At 39.9% G+C, this 18,315-nt stretch overlaps 1 protein-coding gene across 1 annotated transcript in view; it reads right to left on the bottom strand.

Moving 5' to 3' along the window:
- Positions 1-369: 369 nt before the first annotated feature.
- Positions 370-18,315, bottom strand: part of LOC127535992 (uncharacterized) — a 30,977-nt gene continuing 13,031 nt past the window's right edge. Inside the window, exons 7-8 of the mRNA XM_051955075.1 lie at positions 14,806-14,874; positions 370-498 (exon numbers count right to left, since the gene is read on the bottom strand). Of these exons, the coding sequence (XP_051811035.1) occupies positions 466-498; positions 14,806-14,874 (102 nt within the window). The 3' untranslated portion in view covers positions 370-465. The remainder of the gene's footprint in view (positions 499-14,805; positions 14,875-18,315) is intronic.

Consider the following 18,315-nt stretch of genomic DNA (forward strand, 5'->3'; position numbering starts at 1 on the left):
AAGAGTGCTTAATATTTCACTGACTGGATGAAATATGCATTGTAGCCCAGAAAGGAGGAAAAATGCAATGATTTGGATGCATTATGTATGAGGAGGTCTGCTGGCGAAAATGACACTGCACTGTTGAATAATCGCCTTTTCACTATCACCACAGCACAATGAGATTTCGTTATTACTATGCATCACTCAATTCATTTGGAAAGTGCGTATAATTTGCATTTTGTGTTTACGGTATTTCACTTGTGGGTGTGCAGCTTGCAGACGCTCGCTAATGAACGAAAGCACTGACTCTAATGTGTCCTTTGCTTCCGCTTCACTTGAGACTCTCACTAGCTGTGGTTCATCCCCAAAAGAATAGTTAAAATACAGTGGCATGAAGTAAATGTTTACTGAGATTCAAACAAGGGAAAGCAACAGAGGCTGGTGGATTTTTCTACCCTCAGTAAAAACGCAAGTACTTGGCTGTCATCTCACATGGCTTTTAGGGACACCTCCGCCCTGAAAAACAAAAGCAGAGATTTAAATGGACATGGAATAATATATAATCTGTTTTACCCACAAATATACTGTGATACTACAATTGGACAGTGAAGACTGAAAGCATAAATATACATAAGCTGCCACCCTATGTAATGTAATTTTGCGAGACTGAGGCCCATTTCCCAAATATACATGAGGGCAAAAATGATGATAAAATCCATTTTATATTTTCCAAAAGCCTTAATTCAGTGTTAGAAATTGTCCTAAGTTATTTGCTCTGACGATTTAGCAGCAATTGAAAAAAATGCTCACTTTTTTCTTTATTTTTTAACTTTGTCAAGGAGGTTATATTTACGTTAGACTGAATGGATTACACAAAAAAACTGCTATGTTTATAAAACGTGGTGCAGCATGAGCAAGGTAAAAGTCCATTAAAGTTTAGCATAGCTCTGGTTTAAGTAGAAAAATTGCATATCAGACAAGAAGAAGATCTGCAGTCACCAAATCCTGTCTAGTCATTAACTCCATACTTTCATTATACTGGACGTGCTGATACAACGCTTTAGAAAATAAGCAATAAAGTTTAAATTTGACATAATCCCACAAAAGGATTTTACATACACAACTGATCTTCTGGTTTGTCATCACTGTTCTCCTCTCCACTGTTCAGTCCAACCTCACCAGAAAAAACAATATTGGTAGATGGTTTAAATTAGTTAAAACTAAACCAATATAGAATTTAAAAGGGAGATATCAATACCAATTACCATTAATCAAGGAGATCAGTGCCCAAAATTTTGCATCAAAATACATTTGTGGGAAAAAAGATTAAGTCTTATTGTTAAAATATAGTTTGTAACTATCAAAAAATGCAGAATTTCAGATCAGATAAATAGCCAAATTGATATCCGGTTGACGATTCGGAGTTAAAAGGATTAATTTTATGTAGGGAACATCCTGCAGCTTTGAAACGGTTACAAAATCTGTGTTGGGCGGTAGTATAGAGGGACGGAAGCAGTAACCGAAGTGGACTTTCACCCAGAGAGCAGGGTTTGCTTCCTGTGATAGAAAAGACACCATCAGTCTCAGACTTGGATTTAATTATCCTTTGTTTCATTTACTTTTGGTTTTCTTTCTGGTTAAGATTAAGCACCAAAACTATGTGGTTAGGTTTAGGAAATGATCACACTTTGAGAATTAGGATTAGGGACTACACTTTTACATGTTAGAAGCTTGATTCAGACTTAGAAAAATTGTCATTGCTTCCTTTCACTATATGTTTAAAGGTTCTCTTCCATTTTCTGAGTTACCAGGGTGAAGAGGCCAAACTCGTATAATAAATGACTGAGTGGCTGAAACGGAGCAACAGTAAAGCAATATAATAGATATATACAAATAAAGATCAGAAACATATTTGTAACAAACAAATCATTCTGTGGAAACTGCTTTGCTTCTGAACATGAACTGAATTTTTGATACTTCCTCATACATCGTCGTTTTGGGAGTCATTTGCAGTCCACCAATAACCCTGTTAGATGAGTCACCTGCTCAACTAATATATTAATCTCTCTTGTTGCTTTTTCCTGGCATCACTTTCCATTTCCTCTCTCTTCTTCTTATTGTTATTTATGGTACGTACGTCATTAGCCACATGCTTGTCTGATGTAGGTCTAATACAGATTCAAGACTAGAATGACGTTCACAGCTGAAGACATGCATATTCATGACACTTGCAATCTCTGCAGTATGTCACAGTAACATCAGCCTCCAGCAACAGCTAAACGGATCAAAGTTTACTTTGCACTAACTTCCTTCTGAGTAGCACAGATCACAAAGCAGGCTGAAAGCTCCGACTGTTTGCTGTACATCATGTTCATACTCTTACAGGTATAAAACATTTCTTTGAGTGGTTAATGTGTTTTTTTTATCATGCTGCACAGCTTACGGATAGTTAACACCATATTTATTTAATGTGCATTCAGCATCCCCCTCAGCACCACAGAAAGCCAGCATCCAGAAGCACTTAACTGTGCTCGCTCTAAGGCTCTGCTTTTGCAAAAACATGTAAAAAATAAAATAAAAATGCTTTTAGAAAACTCTCCTAACATCTACAAATGTATCTTCCTCCGAAACTGGGACCTGGTGTAGTCCACAAACCGGTACATCTCTTTTGTGCTTCAGTATTCTGGCATCTTACTTAAAACTCCATGTTTTACCTATAATAATAGGGTTGCACAAGGAATAAAACACACTAAATGACTTGATTTTTACACCCAGCACAGAGCTGGTGTCACTGCTCTGAGACTGAAGTGGCAAGCAGCCACAACACAGTAAAAGACTGAAGACAAGTACAAGGAAAAGCTTTACAACGTGCTATATCCGAGCCACAGGAACACCACAGTTAACTGTTGTCATATATTGTTTATATAATAGTAACCCAAATTTCCCATAAATAAAAAGGTCCATTAAACATCTTATTGAGCTTAATAATCAGAAATTTAGTTATAACCTGGATTTATTTGAGCGTGTTTATTTTTTAACATTTCAGCCACTCAGATGATTTCCTCAGACCTGCTGAGGGAAATGGTTGGTTAATAAGTAATAATTGGTTTGGTATACTTCAAACCACAGAGTGCTGAATGTCACAGTTCAGAGGCTGGAAACTTTTTCACACCTACTGGTCTGCTAAATGTTATCATTACAGATAATATGCTGGTCAGAAATCCTTTTTTCCACTCTCCATTTCACAGGGTTTTTAAAATCACTCAGCGTGATTGCACTACATGAAAAGAGTGGTGCAAATAGATGATGACATACTACACAATTTTCTTCAAGATCCTGACTCAAATACAAGTCAAGGAAGCCACACATGGTGTTCGGTGCTGCTTCCGACACGTTAATATTTGCACACAAAATCTTTTGGACAGGAATTTCTAAAAAGTAATTGCATCAAAGCAGGAGGCTGACGTTGATGGGCACAGGCCCCAGTGTTTGCTATGGACTTGTATACCCGGCTAAGTGCTTAACTCTGAGTAGCACAAACAATGAAATGCTCTAGGCTCAAACAAACACTTTTATCAAGGCACTGTGCAGGGAGGAGTGTAATTTGAAGTAGCATGTCTATCCTGGGCACGTCTCTTTAAGGGGACCGGTTTCCTAAAGTGCACTACTCAATGTTTTACAAGGGTGACTCCTCACTGCCTGATTTAAACTCTGCATCTCCCACAGACCCAGATAAAAGCGCTTGCTAGCTGGAGTTCCCGGAGCTGTCTGGAGCCTCCTCAACTTTGAAATGCCTGGCAAGGTGGTATTTTCCATTTGACTTAATAAAACCTTACATTTTCACAGCTGATATTTTTGTACAGGTTTGAGTATATGGGGTGCCACTCTGTGAATGCACTTGGTTAGGTATGTTGTACAAACACAGTTGAGATAAAATAAGTGATTTGTGACACAAAAGCCACTTTCAAAGCCAGCAGTCATGTAAAAAGGCATCATCATTCATGCTGCCTCTTGAAAGGCATCAACGGATGTATGATTTGTAGTTTCTGTAAATTTGAAAGGAATCATTTGAGAGATTTAGATGTTTCACTGAAAAAAAAAAAAAAAAAAACGATGTAGAAAAGAGCTCCATAGGAACTACAGAGTGCATAAACACTTTGGCAAATAGTAATTTGGTTTTCCACCACTAACTTAAACACAACACAAAACGTCTGGCATTGAGCCACCCCCCTAAATATCTTTCCGAGGCAGCCTCTTCCGAGCCTGATCTCAGCCCTCCTGAGTGCCAGCATTTACATTTGTTATTTCCCAGTTTAGCCTCATTTGTATTTGTTCATTTAACATGGCTGTTTTGTTGGAAATATTCTACTGCAACTCAGGTCTGGCAGTCTGGTCTTCGGAGGGACGAGTTCAGAATACGTGGACTTTTCGCCATTTGAAATCAGCCAACTTGGGCTTGGCATAATTAAAAGGCCACAAGATAAACATTTCAGAAGCATAAGCAGATAAAAATGAAAGCCAGTATTTGTTTTGGAGCTGACAAACGTGGCAATTACACAATAAATTGAGGCAGATCTAATTTTGTGAGGTGTAAATAAATAGCTTCGTCTCAGATGAGATTCTTGATCGACAGGTGCTCCAAAGAGCTGTGTTCAGGCTGCCTTATTACTGGTTTCTCTTTCAAGTGGAATAAGACGCCACCATAAAAAGGATGCTTCAAACAGGCCTTTTCCCCTCTGCGTGTCAAAGACTAGAGAGACAATTTTCCTGAAGTAACAATCAGAAGATCACTTTCAGCCTGCAGTGTCCACAAGCAATCTTCGACCCATCTTGCATCAAGCATCCAAAAATGAAGCTTGACTGTACAAAAACCAGAGCTGTAAACCTCAAAAAAGGGCTCTGCTGCTGTCTTTGGTTTCTGAGATGAGTTGCTTCTGACTGCATCCAGCTGCTTTTTCATGCCCAGTCTTTTCAAATGTACATGTGTGCATATGTGTGTGTGTGTGTGTGTGTGTGTGTGTGTGTGTGTGTGTGTGTATGTGTGTGGTGCGATTAAGCAACTCAGATCTGCCTCATTGGCATTCATGTATGCATTTGATGTCAAACAGTCTAAATATTTAAGACACTGGAGGGCAAAGAGAGGAAATCTGGAAGCAGTCACAACATGCTGGATTGCTGATTGATTGTCCTCACTACAGTTTGCACTGTAGTGCAAAAGTGCTGCGTGCACATGTGCGCACGTGTCCGCAGGAGTGATGAACTCACAAGCATTGGCTTTGCTTTTGAGAGGATGGCTGGTGTGTGGGTATCGTAAATATATGCATGTACGCGCACAAACTCACAAAACTGTGTGTGTGTGTGTGCGAATCCACGTCATCCTGTGCGTTGTGTGCGTCTGTGCGCCTTCGCTCACGTCTAAATGATGAAATTCAAATAAAAAGTATCAAGGCAAGGATAACATTTGGATGCTGTTTGGATGACAGGAAAATATTGGCCTGGCAGTGATATGCCTTTTATGCCGTCACTTTGATGGTCAGCAACAACAACAAAAAAATCCCTCACTTTCTTGTTCTCACTTCCTCACACACAAAAATCACACTTTGCTTTTCACAAGCTCTCTTGCCAAAGCCAAGTTCTTAAAAAAAAAAAAAAAGTGTCAGAAATAAAATCAACTTTCTATATTGGTGTCCTCTAATCATCTAAGCCAGTGCTTCCTAAACAGGGCTGCTTGTAGACTACAATGGAGTGTATTCTACAAACTTAGAAACAAATCTAAACTCATAAACAAAAGAAAGATTTTAAGATTTAATTTTACAAATCATGTGTATATCTGAGTTAAACAGGAAAATAAACTAATCATGGAATTAATGTGTTGTGATGCTGGACTGTAATATACTTCCACCCATCATATTCTGAACATAACAAATAGAATCAAAAGGGAACCCCTATTCTAAACCTAGTCTTCTGTATGTGGTGCAGTCAAAAAGTTTCAAATCTGTGCAATAAGAAACAAAAACCATACTTGATTTAAATTTGGCAACAGTGATGCACTGCTCCTAGTGCCCCTGTCACACGAGTAACACTCTTTTTCTGCAAGCGCATCATCAAGCACCATCAATGATGCTTGCTGGTTCTGCTTTGACAACCTTTTAACTTTGTTTGGCTCAAGTGAAAGACCTCACAGGGAGACAAGTGTGGCAAGCAAGCTCGGTAGGGAGCAGTGATGAGCATTGTCAGATTGGAATACCCAGATGCCATAACATCACAATCGGGTAGTTGGATCAAGAGGTCTTCTCAGGCAACTCAGGATGTTACAGTAGAACTCTGCATTGACAGTTTAATCTTTCGGGATAAATTCACAGTGTCTTTCACTGTCTTTCCGTAAAATCTCCCTCTTTGTCCCGGAACCTTTGGCCCCAAACAAAATGACATTGACCCCAAACATTTGACATTCACAGCCATGTGAATGTCAAAGAAAGTCGCACGCAAGCCCTTGCTATACTCCTGACCTGAGACATCTCCTTTGGCCACAAAGACTACGGGTTCTTCCACTGGGAAGATAATAGTCTGATCTTTAGATCATAGCCACAGACCATACATTTGTCGCCAGTAATGATCCTCGACGTAAAGGTTGGGTCATGCCGGGCCTGTTGATGGGAATGTATACATGCTACAACACCGTGCTTCTTTTGCATGTCCATGGGAAATGCACATCCTGAAGTGCTCGCAAATTATGTGCAAAACAGATCCTAAAGATGAACCCTGACTCATGACTGCTGTTGTTTGCACTTGTGTGTGCATGATCTAGCTATGCTTCATTCATGTGCAACAGGAACAAAACTGGAACTTTTTGATCGCACCCTATATGCCCTTGTTGTCAGCAAACTCATTGTCGGAATGGTATTCAACTCGCATGCTGTCTTTCGATGACGCCTGTGCTGGTTGTCTCAGGTTAAAAATACACAATGCACAGGTGCAGGGACACAACCGTGCACACTGTCGAGGTAAAGGACAGGAGCAAGAAGGTGTTGCGAAGACGTGTGAGGCAGATGAAAAAGGAGGTCATATAAGGCAAGCAGCCAGGAGAAAAGGTAGAAGAGGAGCACAAACGTGGAGAGAAGAAAGGGTTTAATGGCTCTTATAAAAAATAAAAAAAATGCCCTTCTTTTTTTCATTTTCTGTGACTTGTGTTCCCAAAATGGCACTGCTGAACCATAAAATGCAGCAGCGCTCACCTCTCACCCTGCCTTGTGTCTAACACAGATCGGGTTGAGACGGTTTGACACCGATAGTCGCCCTCACCGTTTGTTGCGGGACTCCGCTTATCAATGCCTGCTGCCGTCAGCCTGAATCCCACATGCTCACTGGAGGCGCACAAAAGGAGGTAGAGAGAAAATGGCATTTGAAATTTGGAGAAAATAGAGAGGCACAAAGAGACCGTTGATGAAAAGCATTGCAGAATTTAAGAGGGATTGAAAAAGGTTGCTCTATTTCATTTCAAAGACATTTTTGTTCTCTGCCTTTGATGCAACTGAAAAGAGCTTCACTTGATGATAGAGAACAGAATTGATTTGTAGGGTTCCCTTTTTCATGAATAATCCTACCGCTGCAAATAATGCTGCTGCAAAACTGACCTTCTATAAAAACACATTTGTCACCTGACCTCTTTCTTTCTACTTCATCTTGAAGGAGGAATCAATTTTATGGAATAAGAAGGACTCCTGTTTTCTGTTTGTTGATTGATCTGCATACTTCAAGTGATCCACTCACAGTTGAAGTCCATGGAAGCCTTTTACAGTTTCTATTGTAAAGAAAAATTCTCTGACATGAAGATTTCTGATTTGTTTATAGTAAATTAAAAAAAAAAAGGGATTAGAATCAAACCAAAGTGGCTAAAATTGACACCATGCCTTTTCATCTCCATTTTGGTGTTTTTAATCTAAACCGAGCTGACATCTTTTACACCCTAATGCAGAGATTTTTCAAGACACACGGATAAATCTGAAATCGCTAGTCTTGTCTCTTACTGTTGACAGTGGAATCAAAATATTTCCATGGTGATTATATATGCTTCCACAGACATAGTCAGGTGCTGGGTAGCAGGAGTGTGTAGCTGCACAGTCTCTGTCAACTTTAACTCCCTCTGTTATAGCACAGTGTGAAATTACAGCTCACCTATGTAGCATTTATGACCTGCAATCAAATCACCTCTTCATCCAGTCCTCTGACAAGAGACAGAAATATACACCGATAAGCCACGGCACTAAAACCACTGACAGGTAAAGTGAATAACCTTGATCATCTCATCGCAACGTACTGTTCTGCTGGGAAACCTTGGGTCCCGGCATTCATGTCAGTCCTACTTTGACACTACCTAGGCATAGTTTCAGACCATCCCTCTCGCCCAGGCTGCCCCTTTTCTCCTCATCTCACCTTCCCATCTATTTCCCTCTGCTTTGTGCACAAACATGCACAGGACATGCTGAAATAGTTGTTCTGTTCATCGATCCAAGTCACTATTTTTGTTTCTTAATTACAGAGTCAGGGCTGCGCGTCAACACATTTCTTCTTCTTCTAGTGCACACACCATAAACTGAATTTGACAAAAACAAACCTACATATCAACTCAAGGTCTTCAGCATAGCCAGTCTGATTTATATACCAGTCAGGTGCAATCTCAAAAGTGCAAGTGTCCTAGTGTACGAGGACAGTACAACAAAAGCACAAACCCCATACATGCACAAAAAAAGGGTAAACCTACAATAAGACATTATAAAAATAAATATTAGCATGATATGGAATTGTATCAAACACTGAAATGGCATACTTTAATACTTAAAACAAAGAGCTAACACTAAATTTAGTTGAAAGGCAAGGTGCAGGTTTTAATGAAGGATTTCACCAATTGATGGAATCATTGTAACACCAGATGGGCTTGTATAATACATGATCAAGCCGTGTCCTGTTTTAATTATAGGGGTAAAAAAGGGTAGAAAAACATCACTGCCGAGCACATGAAATGTTGCCAAATCCACCTGCTACCATGGAAATCAAGTGCTTTGCCAAGTCAAACATGTCCATGTATGTTGTTTTTTTTGTATATATCTATAGACTAGAAAATACACCATAGAGCATCCCCACCTTGGAACTGCAGTGTACCAATGATAGTCTCACACAGATCAAACATTTCCATACAGGTCAACCTAAGGAACCAATCCTGTTAACTTGAGGTGTGGGACTTTCCATATCATTCTTCTTCACTGGTTTCAAGTTTAAACCTGTATGGCCGAATTACTCCAATATTACAGTTTGCCATTGTGTAACACAGACTAATTTTATAGACTTTGAGCAAAGCTGTAGGTGACCTGATGTGCTCTAGTTGGTGTCTGGGATGAGGCAGGAACCAACAGCAGAGAGAGTCATCTAAGTCGTATTAAGGTAACAACGGATGATTTTCATGGGGGGGGGAATGGTTACATGTGTAAATTGGATGCACAGAGATGAGTTTTTAGAGGTTTAATCAACCAGCAGAGAGATACTTTAACTTTTCTGAACAGCTCTAAATAGACGAATGAGGTCCAGTAAGGCCAAAAGAAATCATTGCCATCCAAGCTGTTGTGATAACAGTTCCCCTGCTGAGGCCATCGGTTCACATGTGATTTTTCAGTGAAGAGCAGATATGATGAAGAATTCATCCATTGAAATGTCTGATAATCCAATCCAATAGGCAATACTGCCTTAGAGCTTCAACCCAACATTTTAACATGCAGACTACAGTAACGCTCCACTTATTACACCAAACGAGAGCATCAGATAAACACAGAAAAAGCTTTGGAATAATCTATTAGGCGTCCCACCCACTTCTCTTCCTCCTCACCTACTCATCTACCTCATCACTTTCTTCCTGTGCCTTCATCTCCTCCCCTCTGTCTTTGCTTTCCGTGTGAAGAGGTGGGTGGAGGCGTTCCACATTACTGCGAGCTGTATGCTGAGTTCACTCATTTGGTATGTCAAGACTCGAGGAGGAAAACTGTCACCCTCTCTGCCACTGACAGATAATATCAAGGGACCATGTGATCCAAAGAGGACCTGTGTTGTTGCTGTCTCCTACACAGGCTTTATTTATGGAAAATCAACAAGTACATCATTCCACAAAGGGTAGAGGAGCGTTTCAGAAGTCAAAATCCAACTATCTGTTTCTGAACTTCAGGATCTTAGCCAGGAAACTGAAAGCCCCAGAAGGCTCTATTCTTTTCCTTTCTCCCCTTTTCCACTCATTTACGTCTCTGCTGTTCCTCTCCCTCTCTTCTGGTTCAACCAGACAATGGTGCCATGTAAGTTTAAAGAGCTTTGTTAAATATTAATAATGAGTTTCATCTACCCAGTCCCAAATCTTTACTCATTTCACCACAACAAGGCATATTTCTGCCTCTCTAAAAAGAGAGGAGGGCGGAAAGGAGACCGCATGAGGCACATGTGTCCTTTCGCCAGCTATTAGAGTATCTGTTTGAAGGTAAGTGAGAAATGAACCCCTCTGGCAACTGCTGTTCACCACACAATGCGAATGAGGCCAGAGTTCTTTCTAACTTTACCCACCTATCAAATGGATGATGCATCACAAGCAGACACACACAGACACAGCTCCCCACAAAGACAATACTTGGAGTGAATAAAGACACAATCCTCTGTAAATCAGCTTCTAACTCACAGTAATTACAAATTATGAATATAAAAGACCACAGCGAGGGCACATTTTATGGATAGAGTCATAATTTAGAGAACAATCATCACGCAGCGGTTTTAAGGTGGCGGCTACACGCAGATACACTCCCGTACACGCTGTGCTCGGCAGAAAATAAGCTGATTCAAAGATATGCACTATTTATTTGTTGCCAGACATAGTAATAACAATAAAAAGTGCGAAGTTTTCACTGCTATGAATAAAGGCTGGATTTGGCTTTATTTTAAATGGCAGGTGCATCAATAAAGACAAAAATGAGTCATGTTCTTCCCATTGTTGGCTGGTAAAGTGGCGATTTGATGATATGAGAAAGAGTTAGTGATGGTGTATTTTTCACCCCTAACAAAAGAGCAAGAAGTTGCTATACTTACAAACGGGTGAAAAATTAAAGGAATAGTCTGAACTCTTGGCCCCTACAGTGATGGGACCTAGTGGCTCTGTTAGTTTGTGGACAGTATTTTCTGGCATGGTTTGGGCCCACTTGTCCCCTTACAGGGAAGGAGCATGAAAAATCATTACAAAAGCTGTGTTCCAATGCAGAGGCTGCATCCTTCGAAGGCTGCATTTGAAGGCCGACGGCGTCACAGCGGCGCAATGAAGGCTGTCCCTTTTCATTAAGACATAAAGACTCGTTCAAGTGCGGCCGACAGATGCGTCCTTCTTTTCCTCCACTGTGAAGGATGCATCAGCCGGATCCTTCGCAGCCCAACGTATCCCAAGATTAACTGCATGCCGGTAACGGTTGGGTCACCAGTTGGAGATTTGACTGCTCACTTTTTTGAAAAGATGGATTTAACAGCTGCTGAGGACTATGCTTTTAAATGTCAGTGTTGTGTTATAGCTCACTCCAGTAGCAAACAATAAAAATGTTAAAAACTCAACACATTTCAAAAACATAAAAGTTTTAAATAATCAGATAAGTTGCGTGATATTATTGATGTGAGCCGTTGCACTTTGAAATGTTAACTTTACAGTTGTACAGCTTCTGTGTTTACCAAAATCGTAGTGATTTTAGAATATATTAACTTCACATTAGTGTGAATGTTAAAAAAAATAATAATTCAAACAGGTTGTAAACCCTTCTTATTTAGTCTAGTACAACCATACATGCACATCAAGTGCTTCAAGTATATAGAAAAATGTTAATTTTGGGATCTATTTCAGTTAAAAAATTATATAAAATTATAACGCTGTCTTATCCTTATCCACAGGATAAAAAATTGGCAATCCGGGTTGTTGGACATCAGGAGCAGCACTATGAGAACTGATGATGCAAGCAAGAAATCCATTGATGACTAGACTATTTCATTAAAAAAAAAAAAAAAAAAAAACGCCCCAGTGGCAGCCTTTGTGTCCTTTGAAGGACCCATACTTTGAAGAATGCAGCTTCTGAATTGGGAGGTAAAGTTGTTCTGAGTGATCACTTTTATCCCATGGTGACACATTTCTATCCTGATGGGAATGGTCTCTTTCAGCTGGACAATGCCTCCATCCACTGAGTACAAGGAGTCATTTAATGCTTTAAAGAAAATAATGTCAATACCGAATGACATTATTTTTGGGAGGAATCCTGTTCTTTTCTTTCGGTACAGTTTCAGAGACTTGGAGAATCGGTACAATAAAGCTGCTTTGGTGGCACAGAGTGGCTATACACCTGACTAAGACACGCTATGTTGGTTTTTAATTTGTTAATTTTTAATCCATCTATCCGTCCTTCCATATGGTTGATAATTGTCCATGTCTAGTCATCTATCTATGTATCTGTAGCCTTGTTCATGTTTCTTACCATGGATATCATTCAGCAAAATGTCTACTAACTCTTATCCTTATCTTTGGCTGTGTGGTGAAAACTGGCTCGCTGCTGCTTCACCTAAATTGAAAAAGTGCTTTCCCCAATTACCCCAAGTGTTATCTAGCCATTCAGACAGTTTTTGTTTTGTTAGCCATTCTTTTATATCCATTACTGCTTTTACCCCAACACAGTGAAGGTGAATAGAATTTTCATTGTGGCCCTTGCAACACTGAAAACTGACTATTAAAGCATTGAAAAGGAGCATGCACTTCCAGAAACAATGGTTACGTTACTCTGGTTAAGAGCCTGCTGTCTTGAATTTTCAATGAAACTGCTTTTTACCAATTATTTCTGAAAGGCATTAGAATCAAAATGGCTTTCACTGTGGTAGAAAGTTGACATTATCTCAGAATCTGTGAAAAAAGACCATATCTACATAGCTGAATACCACTAGTAAGAAAATGTGTTTTTATAATTTGCTCGAGCAGCCTCTCTAAGCTTATGCATTTATTACTCACTTTTTTTATTCTAAGCTTTAAACTGAGATTCACTGATATTTACTACCAAGTTCTATACTTAGACATAACATTTTTATGGCATACTGTCTTGCTCATATCTTAGCATGACATTTATGTCAATTAGTGTTAAGAATGGACGGTGGTTTTCTTGGCTGCAATGTAAGGCAATACGCTTTTAAGAGAGGTTCCCGTGGCTGTTTCTTAAAAGCTGTCTACATTGATTGCGTTTTTCAGTCATCTGTTTCATGGGTGTCTGATGGAAAAGATACTGCTTTAATCAATGCAGCAGTCTTCACTTCCCACATAATAGCTTGCGCATCATACTTGCTGCATAACTGCAACCCAAATCATATTTTTACATTTATTTTCTTTGGACTTGCTCAGGCAACTACATTGATTTTGTGAAAGTCTGTAGGCTCTGCCAAAACACTTGTGGTGCATAGCAGCAGAACTGGTTGACCGCATCCAGTTTCATACCCACTGTTGATCCACTGCTTTTGCTACATGGGCCACTGTAAGCAACATGAACTTTTTTTTTTCTTTTCCAGTTCCTCCCCACACAAAGTTGAATTAATGAATCAGCTTGTTTGAGAAGCATTCTTACATGACTTTGTTTTCCTGCAGTTCATGTGAGTTGTGGATATTAACTCCTCTGCAAGGCCATAACACCCTTTTTTCACATAGATCCCCAAAAGGGATTGATTTGTAGGTTTGCAGATCTATGCTTCCAGCCTGCGATAGCCGACCTGAGGTCATTCAAGTGGGCATAGTGTTGAAAACGTCGAAAAGTCATGATGCTTCACTAGCTAGCTTTGAGGCATTCGCTACCCAGAGAGCTCACTGTAGCACCCAAACACAGCTTACATCCAAAACATGTACTGACATGGGCGAGGAAATGTGCACCAGCTCAATGAAAAGTTATTAAATAGTAATGTGTCCTTAACAGACCGCTTTTGTGAGCCTCCCCATGCCGAGTGCATAATCTTAAAAGTGGAAAATTATGTATATATGACATTGGAGCAAAGCAAAAAGCCTTCTGTTCTACAGCTCTGCCATTTTACATCGCCTTGTAATGGTCATAGGACTTATTATTAATGACATCTTGCCTCCTTCTCAATTAGGGCAGAACAGACACAACATGTGGCAGCATGAAATTCACTGTGACACCGCTAGCTACCAGTGCCAACAAAGAGAAAGGGGGGTAAAAAAAAAAAAAAGAGTAAGAGTTTGGCTTAGTGAATAAAATATGATGGAGAGGACGGGTGAGGAGTGGGAGGAAAGATGAGGAATGATCCCTGATTGTGCTTGTCTTATGAGGGGCATCCATCAGGAGTGACACCCGGACAAATAAAACCCCCTTTCCCCCCATATTCAATTATATAGCATGAGGCAGGGTTACACCACAAATGCGCACACATACACACGTCAATCCTTCCAGAAAAAAACGTGTTCATGCACAAACCCACGTTGTCATGCACTCACATGCACATTTTCACAATCTAATGTTTCTTACATTTTGCATCATTCTAGCAGAAGATTGGTTAATCTCTTTTGAGGAATATTTATTGCACAGTGGCAGACCTTTTTACATGTAACACAAGGTGACAGTTTCATGAAATAAAATTAAGAATCAGTGGAGAGCCGAGTCGCAGCTGCAGCGCACATGCACAGACTCCCGCAGAAATTACAGTTGGATCTAAATTCAGCAAAGCAGATTGGAGCTGGCTCCTAAAGTCAGGGATGGCAGAACAAGGGATTGTTAGCAGCCTCACCTGTTGGACAGGTAAACAGGGACATCCATGTCTTGGAGGACAGTTGGCTCGATGAGCCTGGGAGCCAAACTGCTGGGGGACAAGCAAAGATTAAACAAGTGATAAGAAGAATGTAAAAAAAAAAAAAAAAAAAAAAAGAAGTGATTGAAAGATGAAATAATGACAGATAAAGCATATTTATTCTTAAGGATGTGAAAGAACAAATCAATGCTCAGCTAAGTTGAAAGCCAAGAAAGTGTCAATGAGGAACAGGTCTGGTCTAAAGCATTCCTTTGCAGATAAACAGTTTTGCTATGTTAGGCAGCTTTGCTTTGGCAAACTGAATGAATAAGTGATGAGTTCAGTGAACTCTATTTGTAATATTTCATAAATACAATGAAACTAAGGTAAAAATGCAGCAATATTTCCAGGAAAATAATTTGTACAAAATGGTTTGGAGAGTTTCCATGAAGCAAGGTAACAAAACACCTACTGTAGAAGATCACTGAGATGCCAGTGGTGCTAAAAAGTCCCATAAATGTGTCTTGTCACAACAGAATTGGGTGCTGCTTTGCTTTCCAACAGATTCTCTCGCCATGATTAAAAAGTACAATTTTCTCTCTGGAACTCTATGAAATTGAACTGAATTAAAAATACATTTCTGTACGTAAGTTAATGTCTCTGTGTGTGTGTATATATATATATATATATATATATATATATATATATATATATATATATATCCTACCTACCTACCTTATTTTCTTCATTTTATCTATTCCATTTGTGAGGTGTGACTGGCACTTTATTTACTTAAGTAATATTGTTGTGTGGTCTTCTTCTGCAGTGGTTTAATGGTACCTGACTGTAAAATCAAACATTGCACACTAGGGTAAATTGTTTCCATATTCTAAATGGAAAGTAAACACCCTGGTTTCCACTTTCTGAGGAAAATACAAAATTAACACCATGCTTCTGGGTCCTCTTAAAAGTTCAATTTTATAAAGGGACAAACATAAACAGTAAAACACCATTTCCTTCAGACTCTTTGCACAGCTTAATGCAGCGCTCTCCTTTGTTTTTGCCAAAAACAACAGTTTTATGCTGCTGACAGCAGTTTTCTAAACTTTAAGCAGCAGAGCACGGGATTGAATGGGAACTAGCTTTCCACACTCGTATTAACACACCATAATGATGAGAAAAAAAGTGCAAAGTTCAATCATTCCTATTAAATACTAATTGTCGTTAATCAAGCTTTATTATATATGTTGCCCGGCTTTGAATCATATTAATCATAAAATCACTTTTTCACTGCAGAGATGAGCAAATTAGCTAATTAGAGCAGAGATCCAGTTGACAATTGCAGTCAAGAGGTAATTTATCATGATGTAAAGCAGTGCAGTAATGATGATAATAATAATGCTGCTTTGTCATTTGCATTTTGGCTGGAGAGTAAAATGCCTTGTGATGCCAGGCGCTCACTCATAGCACCATCCTCCATCTTTGAGCATTTGAAAATGCCAAATCGTGGGTGGGGAGGGGTTGATCCAAAACAGAGTGCAGACTGGAGAGTGAGCTCTGAAAGCCAAAAACCTCATCTCTGAGTCATTAGGAAGGCTCAGGAACTATATGGTCATTTTGTGCCTTTCTTATTTAGTGAATCCTTAACTGTTGCACCAGTTTCCAGTTTATTTCCCCCCATTAAGATTTTACAAGGGGGCTTGGGGACCCTCCTCTCAGCAACTTAAGGGTTAACATGGGGGCTGGAAAGGAAAGAGGCACAGAGCAGATTTCCTGATTATGAGCAAACACATTGATTGGACCTCTGTCTCTCTCATGCCCTAAAACCAATCTATGGATCTGTATCAGATTAAGCTTCCTCCACCTCCATGAGTCTTAAGAGGGACAACTGTGCCATATTCTTTAGGGGCTTTGAAGTTTGTTTCTTTTTTTCCTTTTACAGCAGAAATCACGATGCATAGAACCTTATTCCGTTGCCTAGTTACAACAGTTTTCAGCCTCCTTACTTTAAAGATTGCCTCTGCCGAGTTCACAGAAGTAGAAACTACATGTCTGTGATCAAATGGACATGCTGCTGGAATCACTTTCATTCCAATGTGGGCAGATGCATCCCCTTCGTGAACAAGTCACGTATGCCAACATGCAAACATATCGATGTAGCGAAGATGTTTGTAATGCAGAAAAGCAAGACAATGATGGATCTTCAGGGTCAAACTCCTGATCACATTCCTTGTCCTTCATTTTAGGCGCTGCCGTTCGGTCTCTGTCTACCTGTCTCTGTTTTGCTCAGTTGCAAACTGCTATCAAATATACACACACAAATTCATGCACAAACACACAGACTTGAAGAGGGAAAAGGCCACCTGCCAGAGAATAACAACAGACCAGTGTAGCCTAGCAACAGCTCAGAGACAGCCTTATTAGCTGGAAGAAGACAGAAGAACGCAAGAGGGAAAACTTTGGCCTATGTCTCTGCCACTCACACACTTACACAGGCTGAAGGGCAACACAAGCTCAATTGCACAATTGCCGCCAAGCATCCTCCTCTTCCTCCTCCTCCTCTCACGTCCCTCCAAACGTGCCTCGTTTCTGACAATCGCACATTTTCAACGCCCCATCGATCAGGCCACTAAACCGAACAATTCTTTTTCTCCCTCTGCCAAGAGTGGTACATTTTTAATTGTCAATTGGTTGCTGTTTTTTTTTTAGTTTGGATGTTGTGGCACCCAAATGCCAACACGATAAAAAGGATCTTCACTTAATTGCTCTCTCTTCGAGGTAATATCTAATAAGTTGGATTTGATACGGAGGTAGAAGTAGTGTAACTCAGTGCTACACAAAGCATATTGAAAGACTGGGAGAATAAAAAAAACACACTGTGAGCATACATAAAGGACCTTGGTTCTATCTGAGAGGCCTTCACCAAGACCCAAGTAGTTACTATCATCCATTCTTGAAGCGTTCTAGCCCATACACCCACTCCTGATAAAAAAAAAATTTAAAAAAAAAACCTCTTTAGCTTCTCACTATCTGATTTTTTTTTTTCCAGACTCTACCCTTTCCCTCTTTCCTGTGAAATTTTAATATCAGAATATTTGGGTTATGGTCAGCACCAGAATAAGAACAGGTATGTGAGACGGAGAGAGAGGCTTTAAAAACGTGCCGATGTCTGAAATAGTACTCATAACTTTTTCACACTCTCTATAAACATTTACTTGCATCTCAGCATCAGCTTTTTTGCTGCCAAAAATAAAACTTTTATAATGTCTCTCTCCATCACCGTCACGCATTTTACTGTCTCCCTCCCTGTGTCTCCCTCTCTCTCTCTCTCCCTCGCTCTCTCTCTCGCTCAAGCTTGCCTCCTTGCATCTCATTTCTCAGCTGACACCAAGACACCCCCATATTGCCACTTCCACCCAGGGGGAATGTGCATTGCAGCTTCAGTAATTATCCTGCTGGATTGGAAGTGCTGAGGCCAAAGGGGCAAACCTCTGAGTGCAGTAAGCCTTG

The sequence above is a fragment of the Acanthochromis polyacanthus genome, chromosome 11 (assembly GCF_021347895.1).
Source record: "Acanthochromis polyacanthus isolate Apoly-LR-REF ecotype Palm Island chromosome 11, KAUST_Apoly_ChrSc, whole genome shotgun sequence".
Classification (NCBI taxonomy): domain Eukaryota; kingdom Metazoa; phylum Chordata; class Actinopteri; family Pomacentridae; genus Acanthochromis; species Acanthochromis polyacanthus.